The 22,875-nt window shown below is 27.1% G+C and overlaps 1 protein-coding gene and 1 long non-coding RNA gene across 2 annotated transcripts; one reads left to right on the top strand and one right to left on the bottom strand.

The window, feature by feature from the left end:
• Positions 1-5,193: 5,193 nt before the first annotated feature.
• On the bottom strand, positions 5,194-6,849 carry MAKR1 (membrane-associated kinase regulator). The gene has a single exon (XM_020361905.3). It carries the CDS (start codon positions 6,640-6,642, stop codon positions 5,647-5,649), a length of 996 nt encoding a protein of 331 aa, XP_020217494.1. The 5' UTR covers positions 6,643-6,849; the 3' UTR covers positions 5,194-5,646.
• A 6,734-nt stretch (positions 6,850-13,583) lies between these two features.
• On the top strand, positions 13,584-21,958 carry LOC145953126 (uncharacterized). The gene is made up of 3 exons (XR_014430677.1): positions 13,584-14,181; positions 15,066-18,957; positions 19,842-21,958. It is a non-coding gene; the product is annotated as an uncharacterized LOC145953126 (long non-coding RNA).
• Positions 21,959-22,875: the final 917 nt, after the last annotated feature.

Genomic DNA, 22,875 nt, shown 5'->3' with positions numbered 1-22,875 from the left:
GGTGATTTTCACATATGGGTAATGTAGATCGAATTTATATATAGAGACTATCTAGAAGTTACTATCTCGCTTTCGTTACATGGGAATAGCCGTAACTTTATGTTTGTGAGTGTTTGTTTTAATAAGAAATATGAAATCACTAATTAAAGTTGGGATGTAAACTATGAACCAGACGGCTATTTGGCATTTTGCTTTCATCCTCCGATTCTTGTTTTTGCAGATACACGATTTCCTTTTTATACTAGTTTCTTATTTTTATTTTTGTCTATTATGTAAAATTCAACATCGTATTTGCATATATAGAGAAAAATAAAATAAAAAAGTAGCTGAACGAGACATCCCGGATCGTGAAGAAAAAACCTAGCTAAGTCAATACCATTACACATTAGTCCCACATAAATAACTTGTCCAAGGTTAGCGCTTAGGCTACCATTTAACGCTAATATTAGACAATACTACATAAATCAGACTCATATATATAGTACATAATACTCCAAAGTTATCAAGTACTTTAATCCATATATTCAAATAGATTGTGGAACAAAGCCAAATGATGATAAGAGGATTTCAAGGATTTTGATAACTATACATAACAGTTAGAGGGTATATATATATATATATATATATATATATATATATATATATATATATATATATATATATATATATATATATATATATATATATATAAATAAAGAAGGTTATAATAATACCGATGTAATTTTTACTAAGTATTACACTGTTCAATAACTTTATATTAAATGTAAATTTTGTAAATTCATTCATTAGATTGAAAGTTTATATCACTTTATATATTTATATCAAATTTTATTAAAATTGAACAATAATTTGAAAGTAATCAAAATATTCATATTTTATTATATTTTGAAACGTATATATTACGTCAATTTTATTTTATAAGAATGAAGTATCAGATTATTTTGGATTAATATAAAATTTTGTATATATGACATAAGAATAAAAAACTTTCAATCTAACGATTAAATTTACAAAAATTATATTTAATATAAAATTATTGAATTATATTAGTAAAAATTATACTAATATTATTATAATCCTCCTCTATATATATCTTAAAAAAATTTAGCATAAAAATGATATATAAATCAACCTAGTTTTTTTAAGTCTCAATTTCACGTTGGTTTATAACTAAATGAATTAAATTAAGTTGATTCAACGGATAAAAAAATTAAGTTGACTCACAAAATTAATGGGCCATGGATTTAGGTACTCATTTAACCCTTTAACGAGTTGATACACGAAATTGATAATAACATGTTATGAACTTCATTTTTTTTTTAAATGTATTTATGAATACTATAGATAAGAATTGATTTTTTAAATGATAAAATATAAAACATATTTTATTTATCTATTACTCGTGAAACCACATGTTACACAGATCAAGTAAAAAAAACTCAACTAATAAACAAATTTATATATTATTTAGTGTGTGAATTACGCTGAGCAACTCTAAATTATTTGAGGAAAGTAAACTTAATTAAACTCAACTACTCTAATTTAATTAAAAGTCTCGAGTCTGAATACTATATATATATATATATAGTTACATTAAATATATCCGACTAAAATAAAATTGTTTTCGGTGAATGATCTGATATATTTATAAAACAATTTTATCTGTTTTTTGATCCTCATACATAGTAGGTTATGAACCAAATTGTTGCAAGTTAAAAAAACTAAAGTAATTCTAATTTAAGATAATCTAACGATTATGTTATAGAGATGCTTTTTAAAAAGATAATTCATGTTTGTTTATGATTTAGGGTTTAGGTTTTATATAATTAAATCTTTCAAAAAATAACTTTTGGTTTTAAGAAGATTTTATTTTATTTTCAGTTTTGATTAATTTATAAAAACTCAAACAAACACATAAGGCAAAAAAATATTATGAAAAAAATTGAAACATAGAAAAAACCATGTATCCACCCTACAATAAGCAAAAAGACAATAACAAAAGGGAGCATGTCATAAATAACATATTTGTGAACAAGGAGAGGATTACGGGAATTTAAAATTCGAGATTAGAGATGTGAAAGGTTAAAAACACGTTGAGAATCTTTCACTTTGCTTAGATAATAATCAAGAATAAATTCTACTTCTAAAAATATAAAAGTAATTATTTTCACCATGAAAATAGTCCCAATAAACTATTCATTTGTTGGCATATTATTCCAGGTGGTAAATGACATGTGACATGCATGGCCTTGACTAAGAGAGATCATGTGAACTCCTTCTCTTTTCTTGTAGGACGGTTTGAATTTATGAAATTGTATTATTGAAATTTTGAAAAGTTATTTTAATATAAAATAATTTTATAATTTTTAAAATATTTCTAAGAAATATCATGTTTTTTAAAATTTATTTTAAAATATGAATTTTAATCAATAATTTATAATTTAAATTTTAATGAATTTTGATTAATTTATATCATAAAATTTTAAGGAAATTTATAAATTTTACAGATAAATATGAATTTGTAAAATACATTTAATTCTATAAGAACTAAAAAATATATATATAACATATATAATAACAAAAAATAAATAAAATCAACACAATTCTTTCTACTTTTTAACAAATAATTGTTTCTATTTTTTTTTGCAAAGAATTGTTTCTATTTTTTTTATAAATAAACAACTCTAACATTTTTCTAACTAATATTTATCCACATATTTAAAGTTATACTAGTTCTCTTTCATGATTTTAAGTCTAAAAAATATGTTTAAAATTATAATTTTCATAAATCAATAGTACTAAAGATGAAAATTTATCCATTAATTTAATTAAAAATTCATCAGAACGATATTTTTTGCAAAATAAAGTTATGTAGTGTTAAACATGTTAATACAAATTCAGTTTGTGTTTTAAATTAAAATGAAGATGTTGACTTAAAATTTGTGAAACATTATACAAAAATATCAAATATCTTCTTGATCAGATTTTTTAAAAATATATGATGTAAATTAAACATTTTATTTTCATTTCAAAAGTCATTACCATAACTTGCAAAATCTTGAAAACAATATTACACATCTCAAAATGGAGATAAAAATTGGTTTTTCTTAAGAAATCCACCGTTTGCAAAAAAATATTTACTTAATTACATATACAACACATATAAAGTTAGTTTGAAAAGATACAAAAATAAAATAAAATACACACACATAAATATATATATATATATATATATATGTATATATATATATATATACACGTGATAACTTGAAATTATGAGATGAATCTTTTTATCACTAAGAACATACAAATTAAAATTACAAACCACTAACTTTTTGTGATATTTTTTCATGACGATTATGATAATTATTTACGTCTCGTCCCCTCACTATTATTAAAATAAGAGTACTATTAATAGCTCGAATGCAATCCAAAATTCTTTTGTATATTATTAAAGTTCAACCATTAATTATAATTTCACTAAAATATAAATCAAATATTTCAATCAAAATGATCCTTAAAATTACATTTCATTAAGATATTAATTATCACGACTTAAAATTTATTGAAGATGAACATCTTCTAACAATATCTTTAAAAAATGTCACTTTTTTTTTTAATTAGTATCAAATGTTGTCATATAAATTTTGAATTTTTTTAATTTCCTAAATATGATTATCTTTCTCATTTTTTCAATCTTTTTCTCTTCTCTTAGTTTTTTTTTCCCCTTTTCAATATATTAGATATTTCATGTGACATGCATGTCCTTGACTAAGAGAGATATCTGGAACCCTTCTATTTTCCTGTAGGACAAATTTGAATTTAGAATACTTAAATTGGTCGTACTCATATTAACCGCAACATTCGCAATTTTTTATTTTAGCACGTCAAAAGTCAAAATTATGCCACTTCAAACCGTTGAGACCAAACATCCTTTATTATTTAAGATATTGACTCTCTTAACATTTATTTTTATATAAAAAAAAGTTAAAAAAAATATAAAAATAAATAAAACTTTGAATATATAAGTTAAAACTATTTTATAAAATTAAATTTTAAGTTTAATTTATTATTTATTATAAATTTTTTTATAAATTTGATTCAAATTTTTTAAAAGTCTGATTCAGCTTATTAATTTATTTGAAAGTGTGTATTAGATTAATAACACTAAATACAATAAATTTAATTTTAAATAAGTTAATAATTATATTTATTAAATATACATGCAAGTCTGATAAAAAAAGTTTAATTTATTATTATTATTATTAAAATTTAGAGTTGAAAGTACAAATAAAAAATTGAAGGATAAGTTGTATATTATGTACACTAGCGTACACTCACGCGTAATAATAATAATCATATTAAAAAAATATAAATATTTTTTATATCTCATTCAAAATATTATAAATAATCAAGATGAAAGAAAAGAATAAATAAAAATGAGATTGTTAAATTTTTTATTTTCAATTTCTTAATTTTGTATGCATGTAAAACAATTAAGTGTAGTGAAGACGTAAAAAATATTTGATAATTTGAGTGTTCCAAAATATTTGACCAGTTAGCTTGTTTTATAAATATATTTTTATATATTTTTTATTTATAATGTTTTTTTTAAAATTTTCTTATGAATGTTAATTTCTATTTTTATATCACATGAATATTATATTATTTTTTCTTCTTATTTTTAAATGTACAGTTTAGTTCAATTAATTTAACATTATTAAAGTAAATTCCATGTTCTTTCATAGGATTTCAGGGATGATACTAGTATTACAATTTCATACTCTTATGTTAATTTAAGGTTTGTTAAAATATAGTTTTTAAAAAAAAATATATAAAATACATTTTTTGATACATAAAATTCATGATATAAGAAGGAAAGTAAGCAAAAGTAATTATTTGTTGGATTTATCTTCACCATCAAAATTGAAATTCAACTCAGCAAACTATATATCGAAAGGAGATCGAGTTGCACGAACCTTCTCGGCTCACATGCTTCTTTAAACAATAAATACTTGTATCATATGAGAAGACCTGAAACTTCGTCTCAATTTACGCATATGCAAGACCAGATCAAGTTCCATTGTACTATTGTTTTTTTTTATTAACGTATACCGCATCAAGTTGGATTTTGAGGATGAAAATTAAATACTTGTACATTATTATGATAGTATTTAAATAATCCTGCAAGGATTCAGAGAGAAGCTGAAGATAACGTTACAATACAAATGGAATCATGGATCTCCAACAAAACTCCAAGTCACATGCTGCCAAGTTTTGCATTGCAGAGCAATTACTAGCACCACAGCCATGTCGCTGTTTTGCATTAAATTATACAGACCATAACTTTTCAAATTTTTCAATCTCTACTGGGTAATAATAAAGTTTCAACTTTCCTTGCTGCCAAAATCCAAATGGAACTTCCAAATATAGTCACATGCAGCTTTTTAACCTCACTCCCACGTCAGATATCCATCCCAAGATTAAAAAAAAGAAAACATAATAACAAAAATATTTCTGAACATGACCGTTGATTTAATTAACTTGACTAATTCACAGATCATCGACAACTAAATTATCTAAACTAAACTGCATGTGAAAATGAAGCCAAATTAACACGATTGATTTGATTTGATTAGGTTAGATTTAGATTTCGTTACTGACCATTGTTTTGTTCTGAATCAAAGAGTTCTTGCAATGCGCGATGGCTCCTTGGATTGCGCTCTGCAACTCTTCCATGGAAGAAGTGTCTCCACAGTACACTTTTTGAGAAAGAACACCAGAATGATTTGGAGATGATCTCATTGAAGAAGGACAACTAGAGACGCAGCTTCTCCTTCGCGGGTATCTGAGGTTTCCTGAGAAAGAGTGAGAAAGCGCACCCACACCTCTCTTGGCACACGTTTGTTTCGCGGTGGATCTCTCCGTCTTTGATAACAGAGACAAAACCGAAACCGAAACCGACGTCGTTCCAGCACTACTTGCACACTCCGCGCTTAACCTTAATTCTTCTGTTTTCTGTTTCTGCGAAAGCTTCTCGTAGAGGGGCTTCACTTTTTTTATGTACTTCCTGATAACCTCCCTGGCGGTGACGCTGATTCGCTTGACAGAGGAATTATTAGAGGCAGTGACATCGGTTTTGGTGTTGTTTTCTTTGCGGAAAACGGAGGAGAATCTGGAGAAGGAGAAGTACTTGTTTGGTTTCTTGGTGGAAGGGTTATTGTGGAGGCGTTTGAGGTCATCGTCGAGGGCGTCGTCAGTGGCGGAGCTAGGGCGGGAAGAGTCGCAGTCCGGGAAGAGGGCGAGGTCGGTGGTGAAGGAGGAGTGGGAGTCGTTGGAGCTACTGCCGGTGGAGTCACGGGCGGCGGTGGAGGTGGCGGAGGAGGAGGTGCTGGAGGAGGAGAGGAGGAGCGTGCGGACCATGGAGATGCGCTCGGAGAGGTGCAGAGGGAGGAGCTGGCCCTTGTAGAACAGCTCATCCGCAGGGCACAGTGCTGTGGAAGATTTTCGCGGCGAAATTGAGATGGTGAACTCGAAATCCGAGGATGAAGAGGAGGAGAACGAGTGAGAGGGTGACGAGGGAAGCGTGTAGGATTTCGATTCTCTCACTCTTCTCCTTCCCATCTCTCTTCTCTCTTTCATCTACCTCATTTTTGGTGAATTATGCAGTGTTTCTATGTCACAGGGCCAAACTTGAAGAAAGACCACAACCCCGGCATTTATAACATCAAGAGAACCTCTCTGTGTTTTTTATTATGGTTAATAATACTCCGTACCATGGTTAATCACTTGAGACAAAACTTGGAGTAATGAAGGCTCGTGAGACTGAAGACCTTCACATGGGATAGGTGGAGTTTATCAAACGTTTTTGATCCAAGTCGACCTATGTGTTGCCGCCTTTCTCATTGGACCTGTCACGTGCTCCACGCCTGAAACCAGGATGACCAAACACATGTCACTTTTTTTCTCCCTAGGATTAAGAGTTTTGGTGCACTCCTACAACTTATTTATGGAATCTATAGCTCAATCAATTTAGCTACATTAAATACATTTTTCAATGACTCTACCAAAAATTTTACACTATGAAACTTCATCTTACAATTGTGTCATCACTATATAAATTTAAAAGTTAACTTAATACATGTGAAATTGAACTGAGGAGGTCAGCTCTGGGACGATTTTACTGAAAGTGTTCTTAATTTCGAAATTAACGGAGTGTGAATATGATTCAAATCCTGGTCGTGCATTCTGAAACATGGTAAGGTTTAGTATAATATTTTTATTTTTATTTTTTGACGGAGCAGATAGGTAGACTAATAATAGAACTGCTTTTGCATTGAAGGGGCACAGATTTTGGTGAATGATGATTCCTGAAGGAACATTAAATTTGGTAGCATTGACTAGTAATTAAAATTAAGATTACCTTCTCCGGCAGAAACCAGATATTTGTTCTCTTTTTTTTTTTTGGTTGGATCCAGTTATTATGTTAACTTGTCAGATAATTTGGATCGAATCTCAATTCAACGCAATGGGGCATATGCTTTTACAGCAGGATTCGTGGCATTACCGGTGGGGTGGCTACCATGCTTTGTTTGCAAGGTGTTCAATATTGATTGATTACAAAACAGCTGTGTTATGCTCTAAATTAATTTTAAAAAACTGTATTAATTTAGTCACTTTTATTAGAATTGAAAATTAGTAATAAATAATTCAATTATATTTATTAACAATTTTTATAATTCTTCTTAGACTTTTAATGATTTTACGATTAATATCTTTTTATTTATTTAGTTAAAAACTAATATAAATCTCAAAATCAATGCAAACAATAATAATTATATTTTAATTACACTATTTAAAATGATAATAATACTATTGCGCTGTGTTGTTTCTTATATTCTGCATTTCTCTTTCAGAATTATATGGTCTCTATTTATCTATAATTTATTTACTTAATTATAAGTTTAGTTATGTGTTTTTAATCAGTTTTTTAATATATGTTAAGTTCTGGTGTTCTTTGACGAAGATGAAAAATCGTAGTGAAAAAAAAAACACATTTATAAGCAAAATACATAACTATAATAATTTGGTACGAGGTATCAAAATATCCGAAAATTTTATTTTAAGAAATAACATGGTTCTTTTCATAAAAAAAAAGAAGCAACAACATAATTAATCTAATATTGACTGAATAAATAATCAATCAAATACTAAAATAATTATCACACAATCAATCCTAGGCAAAAAATAATATAGAAACGTACTACTGCTTTATAATAATTTTTTTAATTAAAGAAAGGTAAATTAATATATATAAAAATTTCAAAAAAAATTATACAATCAATCATTGAAGAATATTTATTTTTTCGTAGCATAGTATCTCTCGGCCCATTGGACCAGTCATATATAATTTTAAACATATTTATCCTAACATTATATTCGATTTAAATAAATTACAAATGTCATTGTAAATTTTTTATTTTTAGTTAAAAAAGTTAGTCATTTAGACAAACATGGTTGTAACAACTATAGTTTTAAATGGATGAATACATAAATTTTAAATTTTCAAAATTAATAACTCATCAATCCTTAACAACTAATTAAGTGTCTAAAAAAATATTGAAACTTACTAAATAAATACCAATTAGTTAAATTAATTAATATTTTATAAATTATATAAATCATAAAAATAGAATCTGAACTATATTTATATTCACTGCGTGCTCTCACATGTACACGTACATGTAAAATATTATTATTATTAAAAAATAATAATAAATAAAAAGGTATGAGAACCAAAGGTTGTTTGCTGAAACATGTTTTTTTGAGTTGGAGAAAAGATGAAATATGCACAATATTATAATATAATAAAAATTTAATAATAATAATAATAAATAAGAGGTATGAGAATAAAGGGTTGTATGCTCTGTTTTTATGAGTTGGAGAAAAGACGAAACCGCCTGAATTTAGTTGTTATGTGTAATTCAAAATTAGACGACTTGTGTTTTTTATTTGTATAAAATTTCAATCGATGTAAATCACATTTAATGTTATATGGTGTCCAATTTTTACGAAATAATTCGATTAATTTAAATTAAATAAAAAGTATATTTTTGTAGCAATAAAAGTGTAACACGGTGAATGATCTAACTTGGAATTTTGTATTTTGAAGCATGTTAGAATGAAAATGGTGAATTGATTTTTAGTTGTTGCACGTTGATTTTGAATACATATATACGTTGATTGTAATGTATATAATTGATTTGTAGTGTTGCATGATTGGAAGTTGTCAAGTTTCAAGTCCTTAGAGGTAGATTCACGCTTTGCAAAGTTGTAGATTTCTCATCGTGTCGAACATTCCTTCAAGGCATCGAATGTGATTTCAACATGAAGCCATCTGTCTTGTCACGCTGGGTGCAAGATTGGTGGCATCAAGTGTGAGAAAAGAGACTCGTCTCGAGTTTAAATGACGTTAGACATTAATTATGTAAATGGTGTCGAGCATGGGAACAATGGGAAGTCTCTAACTTGATAACACAAACCTAGGGTTGAGTGGAACTGAATGTGGCCAAACTAAAGCTCTTTATCTTAATGACATTGAACGTCAATATAGCAACATCGAACGTGAGTTAGACAAAGAATCTATACTTGAAACAAGGTCGGGTGTGGTACATTGCCACACTAGGCGTGAGGTTTTAGTGACCTCTACTTTATCCACGTCGGGTGAAGAGTTGTGTAGCATTAGACATGGACGAGATAGAGAGTTCCCTGCCTGAATGGTGATAGGCATTAAGTGTGTGGCATCGAGCACTAATTGTTGAATGAAAACTTGTCAATGATGATCTATTGAATATGAATAAAATAAATTAATCTATTTCATGTCTTAAGTTGGTTAACGTTGAGTATTACATGTATGGTGATGTATAATGGTGATTAAAGATGGTAGATGGTTGAGAGTTGTGAGTGAACTAAGTTGTACGTTGTGTTGTATTTGTTGTGTATTGGTGGAGTAGTTTAGTTGGAAATGCCTTGTGCAAGATGTTGTTATGTTGCTGAGATGATGAATGTCATTAATGCTTTAGGAATTTAGGCACAATGTTATTGAGTTGTATTGATCAACCCAAGACCGAATGAGAAATTTTTTTAAAGTTGCATGTCTCATTATGTGAATATATTATGTTGTGGTACTCTAAGAGTCCTATTTGTTGAAAATCCTTATTGAAAAGTTGATCCTTTAGGAAAATGAGTTGAGACAAAGTCTCCTCCAAGACCTTAGTTGGTACTTTGTGAGGGTAAAGGTTGAGACACACATGTATAAGACGAATAATTGAGTAAGTACAAAGTTGAAAATTTAGTTCTTAACCAAGTATCGAAAAGGCATAGTATTTAGAGGATAGCTAGTGGGTTAATCCTACAAGAGACTTAATTAAGCTAATTAATGTCGTGGTAAGCCTATAGTTAGCTATTCTACCCTGTTATACCCTAACAATGGTACTAAACTTCCTTATTTAAGTGGTGTCATTAAGAAACCAAGTGGTTGTGTTGTGAATTGATATCCAATTTGTTATTGATCTAGCAAGATAAAAGGATCACCTTGTGTTATTAGTTTGGTATGATTAAACCACTTAGATTGCTCACACTATGTTGTAGTATATCTCCTAACTAAAATGTGTGATGACACATGTAGTTGTAGTGTTGTATAAATTATGTTGTGTGATAAAAAATGTGAGTTGTTGATGAAGTGATCTTTAAGTTGCTATTGTGTTGTAATAGACTGAGTTGCTTATGTTGTTATATGTTGGTTGTGTTGTGATGTTATATATATATATATATATATATATATATATATATATATATATATATATATATATATATATATATATATATATATATATATATGAGGAGGGTTCAAACGATACCGGTGTAATTTTTACTAAGTGTTACATCGCTCAATAACTTTATATTAAATGTGAGTTTTGTAAATCAAATCGTTAGATTGAAAGTTCTTTACTCTTAGATCATATATACAAAATTTTATATTAATCCAAGATGATTTGATTCTTCATTCTTATAAAACAAGTTTAACGTAATATATTTATTTTAAAATATACTAAAATATGAACACCTTGATTACCCTAAAGTTGTTGTTCAATTTTAACAAAATTTGATATACACATATAAAGTGATATGAATTTTCAATCTAACGGCTGAAATTACAAAATTCACATTTAATATAAAGTTATTAAACGGTGTAACACTTAGTAAAAGTTACACCGGTGTCGTTTGAACATTCCTATATATATATATTAGTTATAATTTACCCTTACGTGTTTTCATGTGATTTGAATTGTAATGATCATATGTGCTATAAAAATAGAACAGAAATAGGTATGAGATGTTGCATCTGAGATAGCTATCCAAAGGATGGCAAGGTTGCTGTTGTTTTTGGTGCTACTTTTGTGTAATATGTTGTATAGAAGTTGTTTGACTAGTAACTTATATTATATAATTTACTTTTACTAGTTTACTATATTTATATCACTTTTAGTTGTGTAATTGTTTAACTATTACATGAATGATATATAATACATATTTATCAGTAGACTTAAAACTTTGAGTTTTAGTTATTATCCGGTACAAGTAGTTACATCGTTAGTGTAAGATCGTTACATAAAAAAAAATAGAATTTCAAGAATAGGATAAAAAATAACTTGTAAAACTTTTCCACGTATTAATGTTTCTTGCGTAGTATACATATAGGAATTTAATTGATTTTAATCTAATAAAATAATTTTTTCATCTAAAATAACAAATATATTTCCAAAACAGGGTGGAAAAACTTGTAAAAAAAACAACGTATGATTGGTTTATTTTGTAGTATACATATAACAATTTAATTGATTTAACTAAAATAAAATTAGATTGTTACACTAGAAAATAAAATGAAAAAAAATCAAAAATAGGTTGGTAAACGCCGGAATGTTTTACTTTGTTTTATAGTATACACGTTTATCTTTTTGCATGTGCACTTTCAAACTCAATAAATATATCTTTTAATGGCCATTCAATTGTCAATTTGACTTTAGTCATGTTTAAATAAAATATTTATTTGCACTTTATTGACCGTAAAAGTTAAATTATCACATTATTATTAAATTGAACTATATTCTGTAAAAAAAAAGTTAGACAAAGTGATTTGCTACAAACTATATTTTTCTTATTTCAAAGTTTTTTAATTGATCATCTAAATAATATATTTAATCAAATGAAATTATATATATTTTTAGTTTTTTAATAAAAATATATTTTTTAGTCCTTTAATAAATTCATTTATTTTTATTCTCTACAAATTTGTTAGTTGACAAAAATGTTATAAAAAAAAACTAAAAGAGAAAAACTTAGAAACTTAAATTAATAAAAACATGCGCTAAAAACAAGAATTGATAAATTAAAATCATTTTCAAGCCAATATTTTAATTTGTCATAAACAAACGATAAAAATCAAAATGTAAACTAATATATTTATAATCCGAAAATAAATAATTTAAGGAAAAATCTCTTATTTAAAAAAAATTAAATTAAAAGTTTTAAATGATTATTAGTCTAAGTCTTATACTTTGGATTAAGAGATAAATAAAGTCTAATATTAAATTCAACATATTAATCACCGATATCAAAATTATTGGTTATATATATATATATATAGAAGGGGATCCGTTTACTCGCAATCTATATCAAATTTCAACGATCCAACTATTGAGTTTAAAGTTCTTAATGCATAACCCTTTGAGGTGCCTCCAACATAGCGAGAAAATTAGTCACTGCTATCGGCTGTGGATACTCCAAGGACGAACGAAAAAAAAAGTTCTTAATGTATAGATCAGATCTATAAATTAAAAAAAAATTGAAAATCATTTAACACTTCATCTAATTCAAATTGACGGATAATCATAAAATCATTTTGTACATTGATTTGAATTAATGAAATGAAGCATTGAATGATTTTCAAATTTTCTAAAAATTTACAGATTTGATATATATACATTAGAAACTTTAAATTCAATCGTTTGATCGTTAAAGTTTGATATAAAATGAGTTATTGAACATAATAATTTTAGGTAAACTTAAACAGATCTTTTTTCATATATATATATATATATATATATATATATATATATATATATATATTATTGGAGCGACTCAACCGAGAATAATAGTTATAGTTATTCATATAAGAATAACTAATGACAATCTTTAAGTTAAAATAAATGATTTAAATTAAAAGATGTTATTATGCTAGATTACCATAATTGTTGTCATTATCTCCACCATTGTCACTTCTACCACCACCACCACCCTCTATATATATTCCTAACATGTATCAATAAACATAATTTATTAATTTTGATACTCATAATAATACATATTAAAATTAATCATTAAAGGTCAATCAATTACTAGTTATATGTTAACTATGTCTAATTAAAATAATTAATTGTACTTAATTATATTTGTAACATCCCAAATTTTATTCAATGAAAAGAAATATTTTTTTTATGTATTTATTATGTGAATAAGTATTTTATTCCCGTATTTTACTATTCATGTATATGTATTTTACTATTTATGTATACGTATTTTACTATTTATGTATACGTATTTATGAATAGTATTTTACTATTCATATGAATAGTAATTTTGAAAAAACGTAAGCGCTTACGCAAAACTCAAATTATTTGGATGAATAGTATTTTACTATTCATGAATAGTAATTATATTATTATTTTAATGAATAGTATTTTACTATGCAATTGCACAGTGAAGGGGCGGCTGAAACGTGGGATGCGGATTCTTTACGTTTCAAAATTTTAATTAATTTGAATATAATAATGAATAGTGCATAGTGCATAGTAATTTATAATATTATTTTAATGAATAGTGCATAGTGCATAGTAACTTCAAAATTTCTATAAATAGGGACCTAAGGATTTTGAAAATTCATAACTAGAGAGAAGAAAAGTTTAGAGAGAAGGAATTCTAGAGAGATAGAAAGAGAAAATAAGAAAGAAGGTTCTGCCTAGGTTGTGAAAAGAGGAGGAGAATAGAGAAGGTTCTGCTCTAGTTCCGGTTCCGGTTTAAGGAGAAAGAGAGGAGATTCTGCCCAAATTCCTATTTATCCAGGTAAGGGGGGGAGTGGGAAACCTCGCTTGGGGGTGTGGGAATAATTGTTAAATAGTTTGTTTGTTGGATTGGCTCCCGATCCCTTGCCTGTTGTTTATTTCTTTGAATATGTATTATTGATGTGTTTTGTTTTATATCTTATTTATTTACATATTAGAATCTGTTATTTGAATGGAAGGCTAAGCCTCCTAAGTATTTATAAATTTGTAATCTATTATTTAAATGGAAGGCTGAGCCTCCTTATTATCTTATATTACCTTTTAAGCTTCCTACTTTACTTAAAAGATCTTAATATATTATTATTGAAAAATATGATACCTAAGCAACCTCTGGACTGTTGGATTGTTGGACTGTTGGACTATTGAACTGTTTGGACTGTTGGACTGTTTGGACTGTTGGACTATTGGACTATTAAATTGGATTATTGAAATAATTCTTAATTATGAAATATGAATATGATATGTGTAACATGCTAAAGGTGGAGTCTGTGAATGTATGACATGCATCATATGCACATATTACTCCAGGTGTGCCGCTGAGGCCGCATACCCACGACTAACAAGGTGTACCTTTGGGTCACCCACGATATGCTAACGAGGTGTATGAACACCAATGATAGGTGTACCTTAGGGTCACCGACAATTGTATAGGTGTGCCTTCGGGTCACCAATGATGATATGTGAACTTCCGTATGGCGCCACATGCATACATTAGTGAGTCAAGTCAAGAAAATCATTATACATAAGCATATATGTGAGATTGATTATATATGTGAATTATATTGCGTGTGTGTGTGCTATTTAACTTTTATTTCTATATCTGCAACTGAGTGAGAAGTTTCTCACTCCCTTGTCATTTTTGTGTATATTTAAATTATGATGCAGATAATTAGCATGAGGCTGAGGATGTTGGTGGTGAAGCTTAGGCTTCTGTTTGGGTTTCGCTCTGATAGGATGTGACATTGGGATTAGCTAGACTTATTGTTAAATTATTATTATTTTTCTTTTGTAATTTTTATGTTATTTATGTTGAAAGTGTGTATTTTTGTCATATTATAATTTTACTAAAAGATTATAAGTTAATTCCTAACTAGGAGGCTCTGCCACCTTTACTGGGATTAATCTATAATCTTTATTTTATTATTTCTTGACAATTTGATATTTAAGTTGAAAATTATGAATGTGCATCTTTTACCCAATGATACTTGAGATAATTATTTTATATTAGACTAAGAAAGAATTTATATATAGATGGTTTATATCTATTGTAATTATGTTGGGGTAGAGGGTGTCACATTTAGTGGTATCAGAGCAAGTCGATTTTATCAACCGTGTGTGTTATGTGCTTATCATGACTCTGTTGTGTACTCTGACTATGTCTTGTTTGTTGTGTACTATGATGATGATGTTCGTCCTGTGTTGATATTGTTGAGTTTGAGATTGTTAAGTTAGTTTGTAATCAGAGGAATGATAATCATGATAGTGTTAGCCAACTCGAATTATTAGAACCTTGGATGGGAGGTGATATATTGAGTGTACTAAGAGTTTATGATTGGTGAAGTTTCTGACATCTATAGTTATAGCAGGTTGAATCTTAAGGTGGTTGTCTCTTTGGTGAGAGATCGAAATGATGTTAATTCCCTTAAGTGTTATTATTGGTATGTTAATTATTTATGGTTTAGGTAGCATGTGAGTTGTTTTGATTGAGAAAAGTAAGGAGAGACTTGAATGAGAAATTTAGTAGTGAATTTGGAAAAAGTTGAGGTATTTTGTGGCATTAGATATATTGATACATTATTGCTATTTGGTGTCGAAAATATTTTCATTATAGTTTGTTATGATAGTATGAGTATTATATTGACAAAATTTATATTTTGAGGTCTTTATGAAGAATATGGCTTTAGATATTATCTTTTCAATAGAACTAGGATAAGATGAAACAAAAATCTAGAACTTCAAGTTATGACTGCCTTGGTGATTAGAAATTTAGTAAGCACTGAATTTATTAGTGGTGATATTTGAATCTTTAGCTAACGAGATGATCTCTTGGAAATCTTATGTCTTCATAAAGAGTTGTAGCTTATTCACTTAACTTTCGTTTGAGATAGGTTTGAAATCACTTGGATGAATACAACTCGGTTTGTCAGGTAGATATATGCTATCATGATATTTTGAGTTGTTAGGCATAAAAAATATATTTAAACTAGATTGTCTAAGTATGAATTTGGATTGTATGAGGTGAGTATTTTAGACCATGAAATTTCTTGCGGAGGAAGATCTACTTAAGTTGTGCTTAAGTGAGAAATACTTGAGTCAATTAGTAAAATCAGGAGTCTTGTTTGATAGTTTATATGAAAATTCAGTGAGTAATTTTTTTTTTTTAACAGCTGTTCATGGTTTAAACTGCTCTCACTATAAAAATTGCTTTTGCCTTCGTTTCTTTGGTTATTAAGATGTTTCAGTTCACTAGGTTGTTTCTTGCCTACCCTTGGAATCAACCGTAAGGATAATCTATATCAGGAATTCTTGAACCTGTGTATATTTTTAACTACCCAAATCATTTTGTTGCTTACTTCTTTGAATTACTTACTATTACCTTTGACTGAATTGACTAGAAAGGAGTTACATTAGTATGGAATAACAATTGAGGAAGTAGTTTTCAAACTCTTAAGGAAAGATTGACTAGTGTTAATATTACTAGATTTTAGTAAGATTATTGTGATATATAAATATGTCTCTGAAAATAGGTTTAGGAAGAATATTGTGGCAAGAAGAAAAAATAGTAGCTTATGTTTCTAAGAAATTGAAAATTCATGAGAGAAATTACCTTACCCATAACCTTGTTAGCGACTTTGTCATTTATATAAAGATTTGGAGACACTAACTATATGATTCTATGGTTGAGGTATTTAGTGATCATAAGAACCTTAAATATATTTTGACCAAAGGGGTTGAATACGAGATAAAAGAAATAGTTCAAATTTCTTAAGGAGTAAAATTTTGATCTTATTATTTGGCTAAAGCCATTGTGGTGATTGATGTTTTGAGGAAATCTTTATCTTTCATTATGATTAGAGAGATGAATCTTTTTGGCTCAAATTAGAAATTTAAGTTTGGATTATAAGGTTACTTCTAGTATTGTGAGATTAAGTATGAATAACGAATGGATTGTTGAAGAAAATTATAGGAGCATAATTAGTTGATTTATTTTGGTAACAAGTTATAAGGCTATAGGTTAAGGTGATGGATATGATTATGACTTGGGTGAAGATGAAATGGTGAAACTTGGGAACTGATATGGATACCGAGTGTACATTATGCTTAGGTGTTGATGTTGTGGCAAATATCTGGATTACAATGATAACCAAATTATTATTTTGATGATTTAAGGATTGAATTTGATTGCAGAATTTAGAAACTTATGCTTGATGTGTAAGATTACCCTAGTAGCATTGAATTATTTAAGTTGGAAGTAACTATCAGATTAATAGATGAGATTAGAGGAACTAGGAGTTAAATCCTTTATTAGTGACCCAAATAAGCAAGAGATTAGAAAGGACACAGTTGGATGTTTAGTTATAAAACTTGAAAGGACATAAGAGTACTCTTAACATTTATTTAGGAGTTACTAAAATGTATCAGAGTGGCGCAGGGGAAGCGTGATGGTCTAATATGGAAAGAGAAGTAGAGAACTTGAATCAAGATATGGAGAGTGAGTTTAAATTTGGAGTGGATGGAGTTTTGAGATTTAAGGATAAGTTGTGCATTCCTAGTGTGCTAGAATTTAATAAAGCAATTGTATATTTATGGCTAGCATACTAGAAGTTTTTAAGAATCTTGTAGCACTTAGATGCTCCATTTTGGAAGTAAGATGGTGAATAGATAGACCCTAGTGGAAGATTTGTCTAAGACGCTTAAGAAATTGATTTTGTTTGTGTTTAAGTGGATAAATTCGTCAAGATCTTTCCTTAAGCAAATCCTTTAAGGAAATTGATAAAAGTTGTACATCAACAAGGTAGTGATGTTGCATAAGAATTAGAAGTAAGAATGCAAAGAGTTTACCATTGCAAAAATTTCGGGGACGAAATTTCTAAAAGGAGGGGAGAATTGTAACATCCCAAATTTTATTCAATGAAAAGAAATATTTTTTTTATGTATTTATTATGTGAATAAGTATTTTATTCCCGTATTTTACTATTCATGTATATGTATTTTACTATTTATGTATACGTATTTTACTATTTATGTATACGTATTTATGAATAGTATTTTACTATTCATATGAATAGTAATTTTGAAAAAACGTAAGCGCTTACGCAAAACTCAAATTATCTGGATGAATAGTATTTTACTATTCATGAATAGTAATTATATTATTATTTTAATGAATAGTATTTTACTATGCAATTGCACAGTGAAGGGGCGGCTGAAACGTGGGCTGCGGATTCTTTACGTTTCAAAATTTTAATTAATTTGAATATAATAATGAATAGTGCATAGTGCATAGTAATTTATAATATTATTTTAATGAATAGTGCATAGTGCATAGTAACTTCAAAATTTCTATAAATAGGGACCTAAGGATTTTGAAAATTCATAACTAGAGAGAAGAAAAGTTTAGAGAGAAGGAATTCTAGAGAGATAGAAAGAGAAAATAAGAAAGAAGGTTCTGCCTAGGTTGTGAAAAGAGGAGGAGAATAGAGAAGGTTCTGCTCTAGTTCCGGTTCCGGTTTAAGGAGAAAGAGAGGAGATTCTGCCCAAATTCCTATTTATCCAGGTAAGGGGGGGAGTGGGAAACCTCGCTTGGGGGTGTGGGAATAATTGTTAAATAGTTTGTTTGTTGGATTGGCTCCCGATCCCTTGCCTGTTGTTTATTTCTTTGAATATGTATTATTGATGTGTTTTGTTTTATATCTTATTTATTTACATATTAGAATCTGTTATTTGAATGGAAGGCTAAGCCTCCTAAGTATTTATAAATTTGTAATCTATTATTTAAATGGAAGGCTGAGCCTCCTTATTATCTTATATTACCTTTTAAGCTTCCTACTTTACTTAAAAGATCTTAATATATTATTATTGAAAAATATGATACCTAAGCAACCTCTGGACTGTTGGATTGTTGGACTGTTGGACTATTGAACTGTTTGGACTGTTGGACTGTTTGGACTGTTGGACTATTGGACTATTAAATTGGATTATTGAAATAATTCTTAATTATGAAATATGAATATGATATGTGTAACATGCTAAAGGTGGAGTCTGTGAATGTATGACATGCATCATATGCACATATTACTCCAGGTGTGCCGCTGAGGCCGCATACCCACGACTAACAAGGTGTACCTTTGGGTCACCCACGATATGCTAACGAGGTGTATGAACACCAATGATAGGTGTACCTTAGGGTCACCGACAATTGTATAGGTGTGCCTTCGGGTCACCAATGATGATATGTGAACTTCCGTATGGCGCCACATGCATACATTAGTGAGTCAAGTCAAGAAAATCATTATACATAAGCATATATGTGAGATTGATTATATATGTGAATTATATTGCGTGTGTGTGTGCTATTTAACTTTTATTTCTATATCTGCAACTGAGTGAGAAGTTTCTCACTCCCTTGTCATTTTTGTGTATATTTAAATTATGATGCAGATAATTAGCATGAGGCTGAGGATGTTGGTGGTGAAGCTTAGGCTTCTGTTTGGGTTTCGCTCTGATAGGATGTGACATTGGGATTAGCTAGACTTATTGTTAAATTATTATTATTTTTCTTTTGTAATTTTTATGTTATTTATGTTGAAAGTGTGTATTTTTGTCATATTATAATTTTACTAAAAGATTATAAGTTAATTCCTAACTAGGAGGCTCTGCCACCTTTACTGGGATTAATCTATAATCTTTATTTTATTATTTCTTGACAATTTGATATTTAAGTTGAAAATTATGAATGTGCATCTTTTACCCAATGATACTTGAGATAATTATTTTATATTAGACTAAGAAAGAATTTATATATAGATGGTTTATATCTATTGTAATTATGTTGGGGTAGAGGGTGTCACAATATTCATTGCACAATACTTAAATAAATTATGATTTTTGATTTAGACAATTTATTATAAACCATATTGATAGAGTCAATATAGTGGTGAGTGAGTTAAAATAATATGTATAATGTTTTGTATTAAAATTTTATTGTTATCAGTATAATTTTAATAGATAAAAAAGTTATTATAAATTAAGTTTATCTTATTTTTAAGACTTGTATATATTATATTGATTATATTATTTTTGTCTGTCCCTTGTTTTATTTAATATATTAAATTTATTCTCTTAATTTTTCAAAATAATATAATAATGTAATTCAGGACATTTTTAGACTTCATATTTATGTTTATTAATTTTTTTTAATTCTTATAGTTAAAATATATATATATATATATATATATTTATACTTATTTTTTTATAATTCTTTTTCGTCCATTAACTTTTTTTAAGGACATTTTCATTGTGTTGATGTGATAAATGTCTTTAATTTTGTGATGGTTAAAAAAAGGTTGTCTCAATAATGAAAGTGTCACAGTAAGTGAAGGTAAAAAAATAGGTAAAACATGTTGAAATATCCAATTCAAAACAATTATAGCAAAATAATTTTGACATTAAAAATAAAAAAAATTCGAATACCTATTTCATGCTATTATAAACGAAACAACATTATAACAAAAATTAATGACAAGACTATAAAATTTTAAAAAAATTATAAATATAAAAAACTAAAAAATATAAGAGATAAATATTATGACTAAAAAGTTTATTTTAGATTATAAAAATTAAAAGATGAAATAAATGAAACTATAAAAAAAAATATTTTAATCAATATTTGTAAGTATTATCAAATTGCAAATACTATCAGCTATACTTTTTGGATTTTGTATTTTATTAGTTAAAGTCATTCCAAATCTTAGATTAGCAACTTAGCATGTATGAAAGAAGGTGGTGCAATTTTATTGATATGAAATTGTGGATTTCTGTTTCTTTCTAATCACGAAAAGTTATGAATATTCTAACTCGTCAAACCAGTAATTCGTTACCTTTTTTTTGACCAATTAATTCGCTACTTTCTGGAAATAATACAATCCTTGAATTAACTAAAGAATATGTTAAGATTAAGTTAAAATTATGATAAAAATATTAATATTTTAACATCAAATTTTTAACAAATGATGGAAGGAAATTAAATAATATTAAAAGTGGTCAGCTTTAAGAGAAAATTAGTCCTAAACAAATTTAGTAAATTCTAAAATGAGATTTTTTTTTCATTATGAAGATTTTTTTTATATAATTTCTCTCAAAGGTTTGAAGGATATTAAATACGTGAACATCCTCTTTTAACTTGAGTTATCTTTATTTAGAAGAGTTAAAATTTAATTTTTGATCACTTGATTAAATAATGTAAATCTCTCGCTACTCATTCCAATCAAAATTAGTATGAGAAATGTAATTTTAAAGATAAAATATACAATCAATCATGTAATTAAAAAATTAAGATCAAGATTTATGATAAAATAAAATTATTGTTAAATAAAATTAAAATTAATTATATTATCAATATTAATTTTTTTAATTAGTAGTTATTATTATACTTTATTCTTTAAAAAAATTTAATTTCCTCAAGAGGAGTATTGTTTTTGGATTTTAAAGTTTAATTATTATTTTTCTTTATAATTTGAATTTTTAATTAATTAGATTAATTTATTTGTGAGATTAAGTAAATTTAGATGTTTATTGAATTTCTTTGATTTAAATTTCTCAATTTTTAATTACTTTTGAAAATCAAATCAATTATATTATCTTTCATTCAAGTTTTACAAATTAAGATATTAAATTTTGCTTAAAATAAAAAATATCAAATTTACTCTATTTAAATCATACTTTTGTTCAAATTTGAACAGACTCAAAAGAAAATTCGCAAATTGATTTAAAAAACCAAAAATCAATGAAAAATTATAAATTAGAGATTCTGTTTAATTTTTAAAATTTTTAAAATTATACAATTTGATTTAATTTTCGAATAGAAATGTGAAACTGCTTGAAATTAAACTAAATTACACTTAAATATAAATACATTTTTTTTAAATGTATAATATAAGTGTACAAAATTGACATTTTTATAAAATTGTAAACTATTAAAATATATTTTATTTCTCCAAATATACATTATGATATTTAAAAATATCTTATAAAATTATAAGTTATTAAATTAAATTTTAGAATAAAAAATTATAAATTATTTATGATGATTTTTTTAAGGATAAATTATAAAAAAAATTTAATATGAAAATTAAAATCATATTAAATAAATGTTTTACTAAAATAATAAGATAAGATTTGGTATTAAATACATTGATTAATTAAAATATTTTAATATTTATATGCTTTTAATTTTATTTTTAACGTATAATTTTAAATAAATAATATAATATTACATAATTTTAGTTAATTTTTAAATAATAAATTTTTAAAATCAAACAAAACTACAAAAAATTGGTTAAATTTAGTTCAAATTTTATAATTCATTCATAACAAATTACATTTATTTTGCTTGCTTTGTTTGGACGACTTTTAAGGTAAAATCTGGATCAAATTACATTGCGAATATCCTCCTTTTCAAATCTTTTAAAATCTT

This window comes from Cajanus cajan, chromosome 11, assembly GCF_000230855.2.
Source record: "Cajanus cajan strain Asha chromosome 11, NIPB_CcT2T_4, whole genome shotgun sequence".
NCBI lineage: Eukaryota > Viridiplantae > Streptophyta > Magnoliopsida > Fabales > Fabaceae > Cajanus > Cajanus cajan.
The sequence above is the reverse complement of the archived record's forward strand: the minus strand, read 5'-3'. Positions and strand labels throughout refer to the sequence as shown.

What these genes read in the sequence shown, in the direction of transcription:
- MAKR1 (XM_020361905.3), bottom strand. Translation starts at nt 6,642, where the DNA reads ATGAAAGAGAGAAGAGAGATGGGAAGGAGAAGAGTGAGAGAATCGAAA.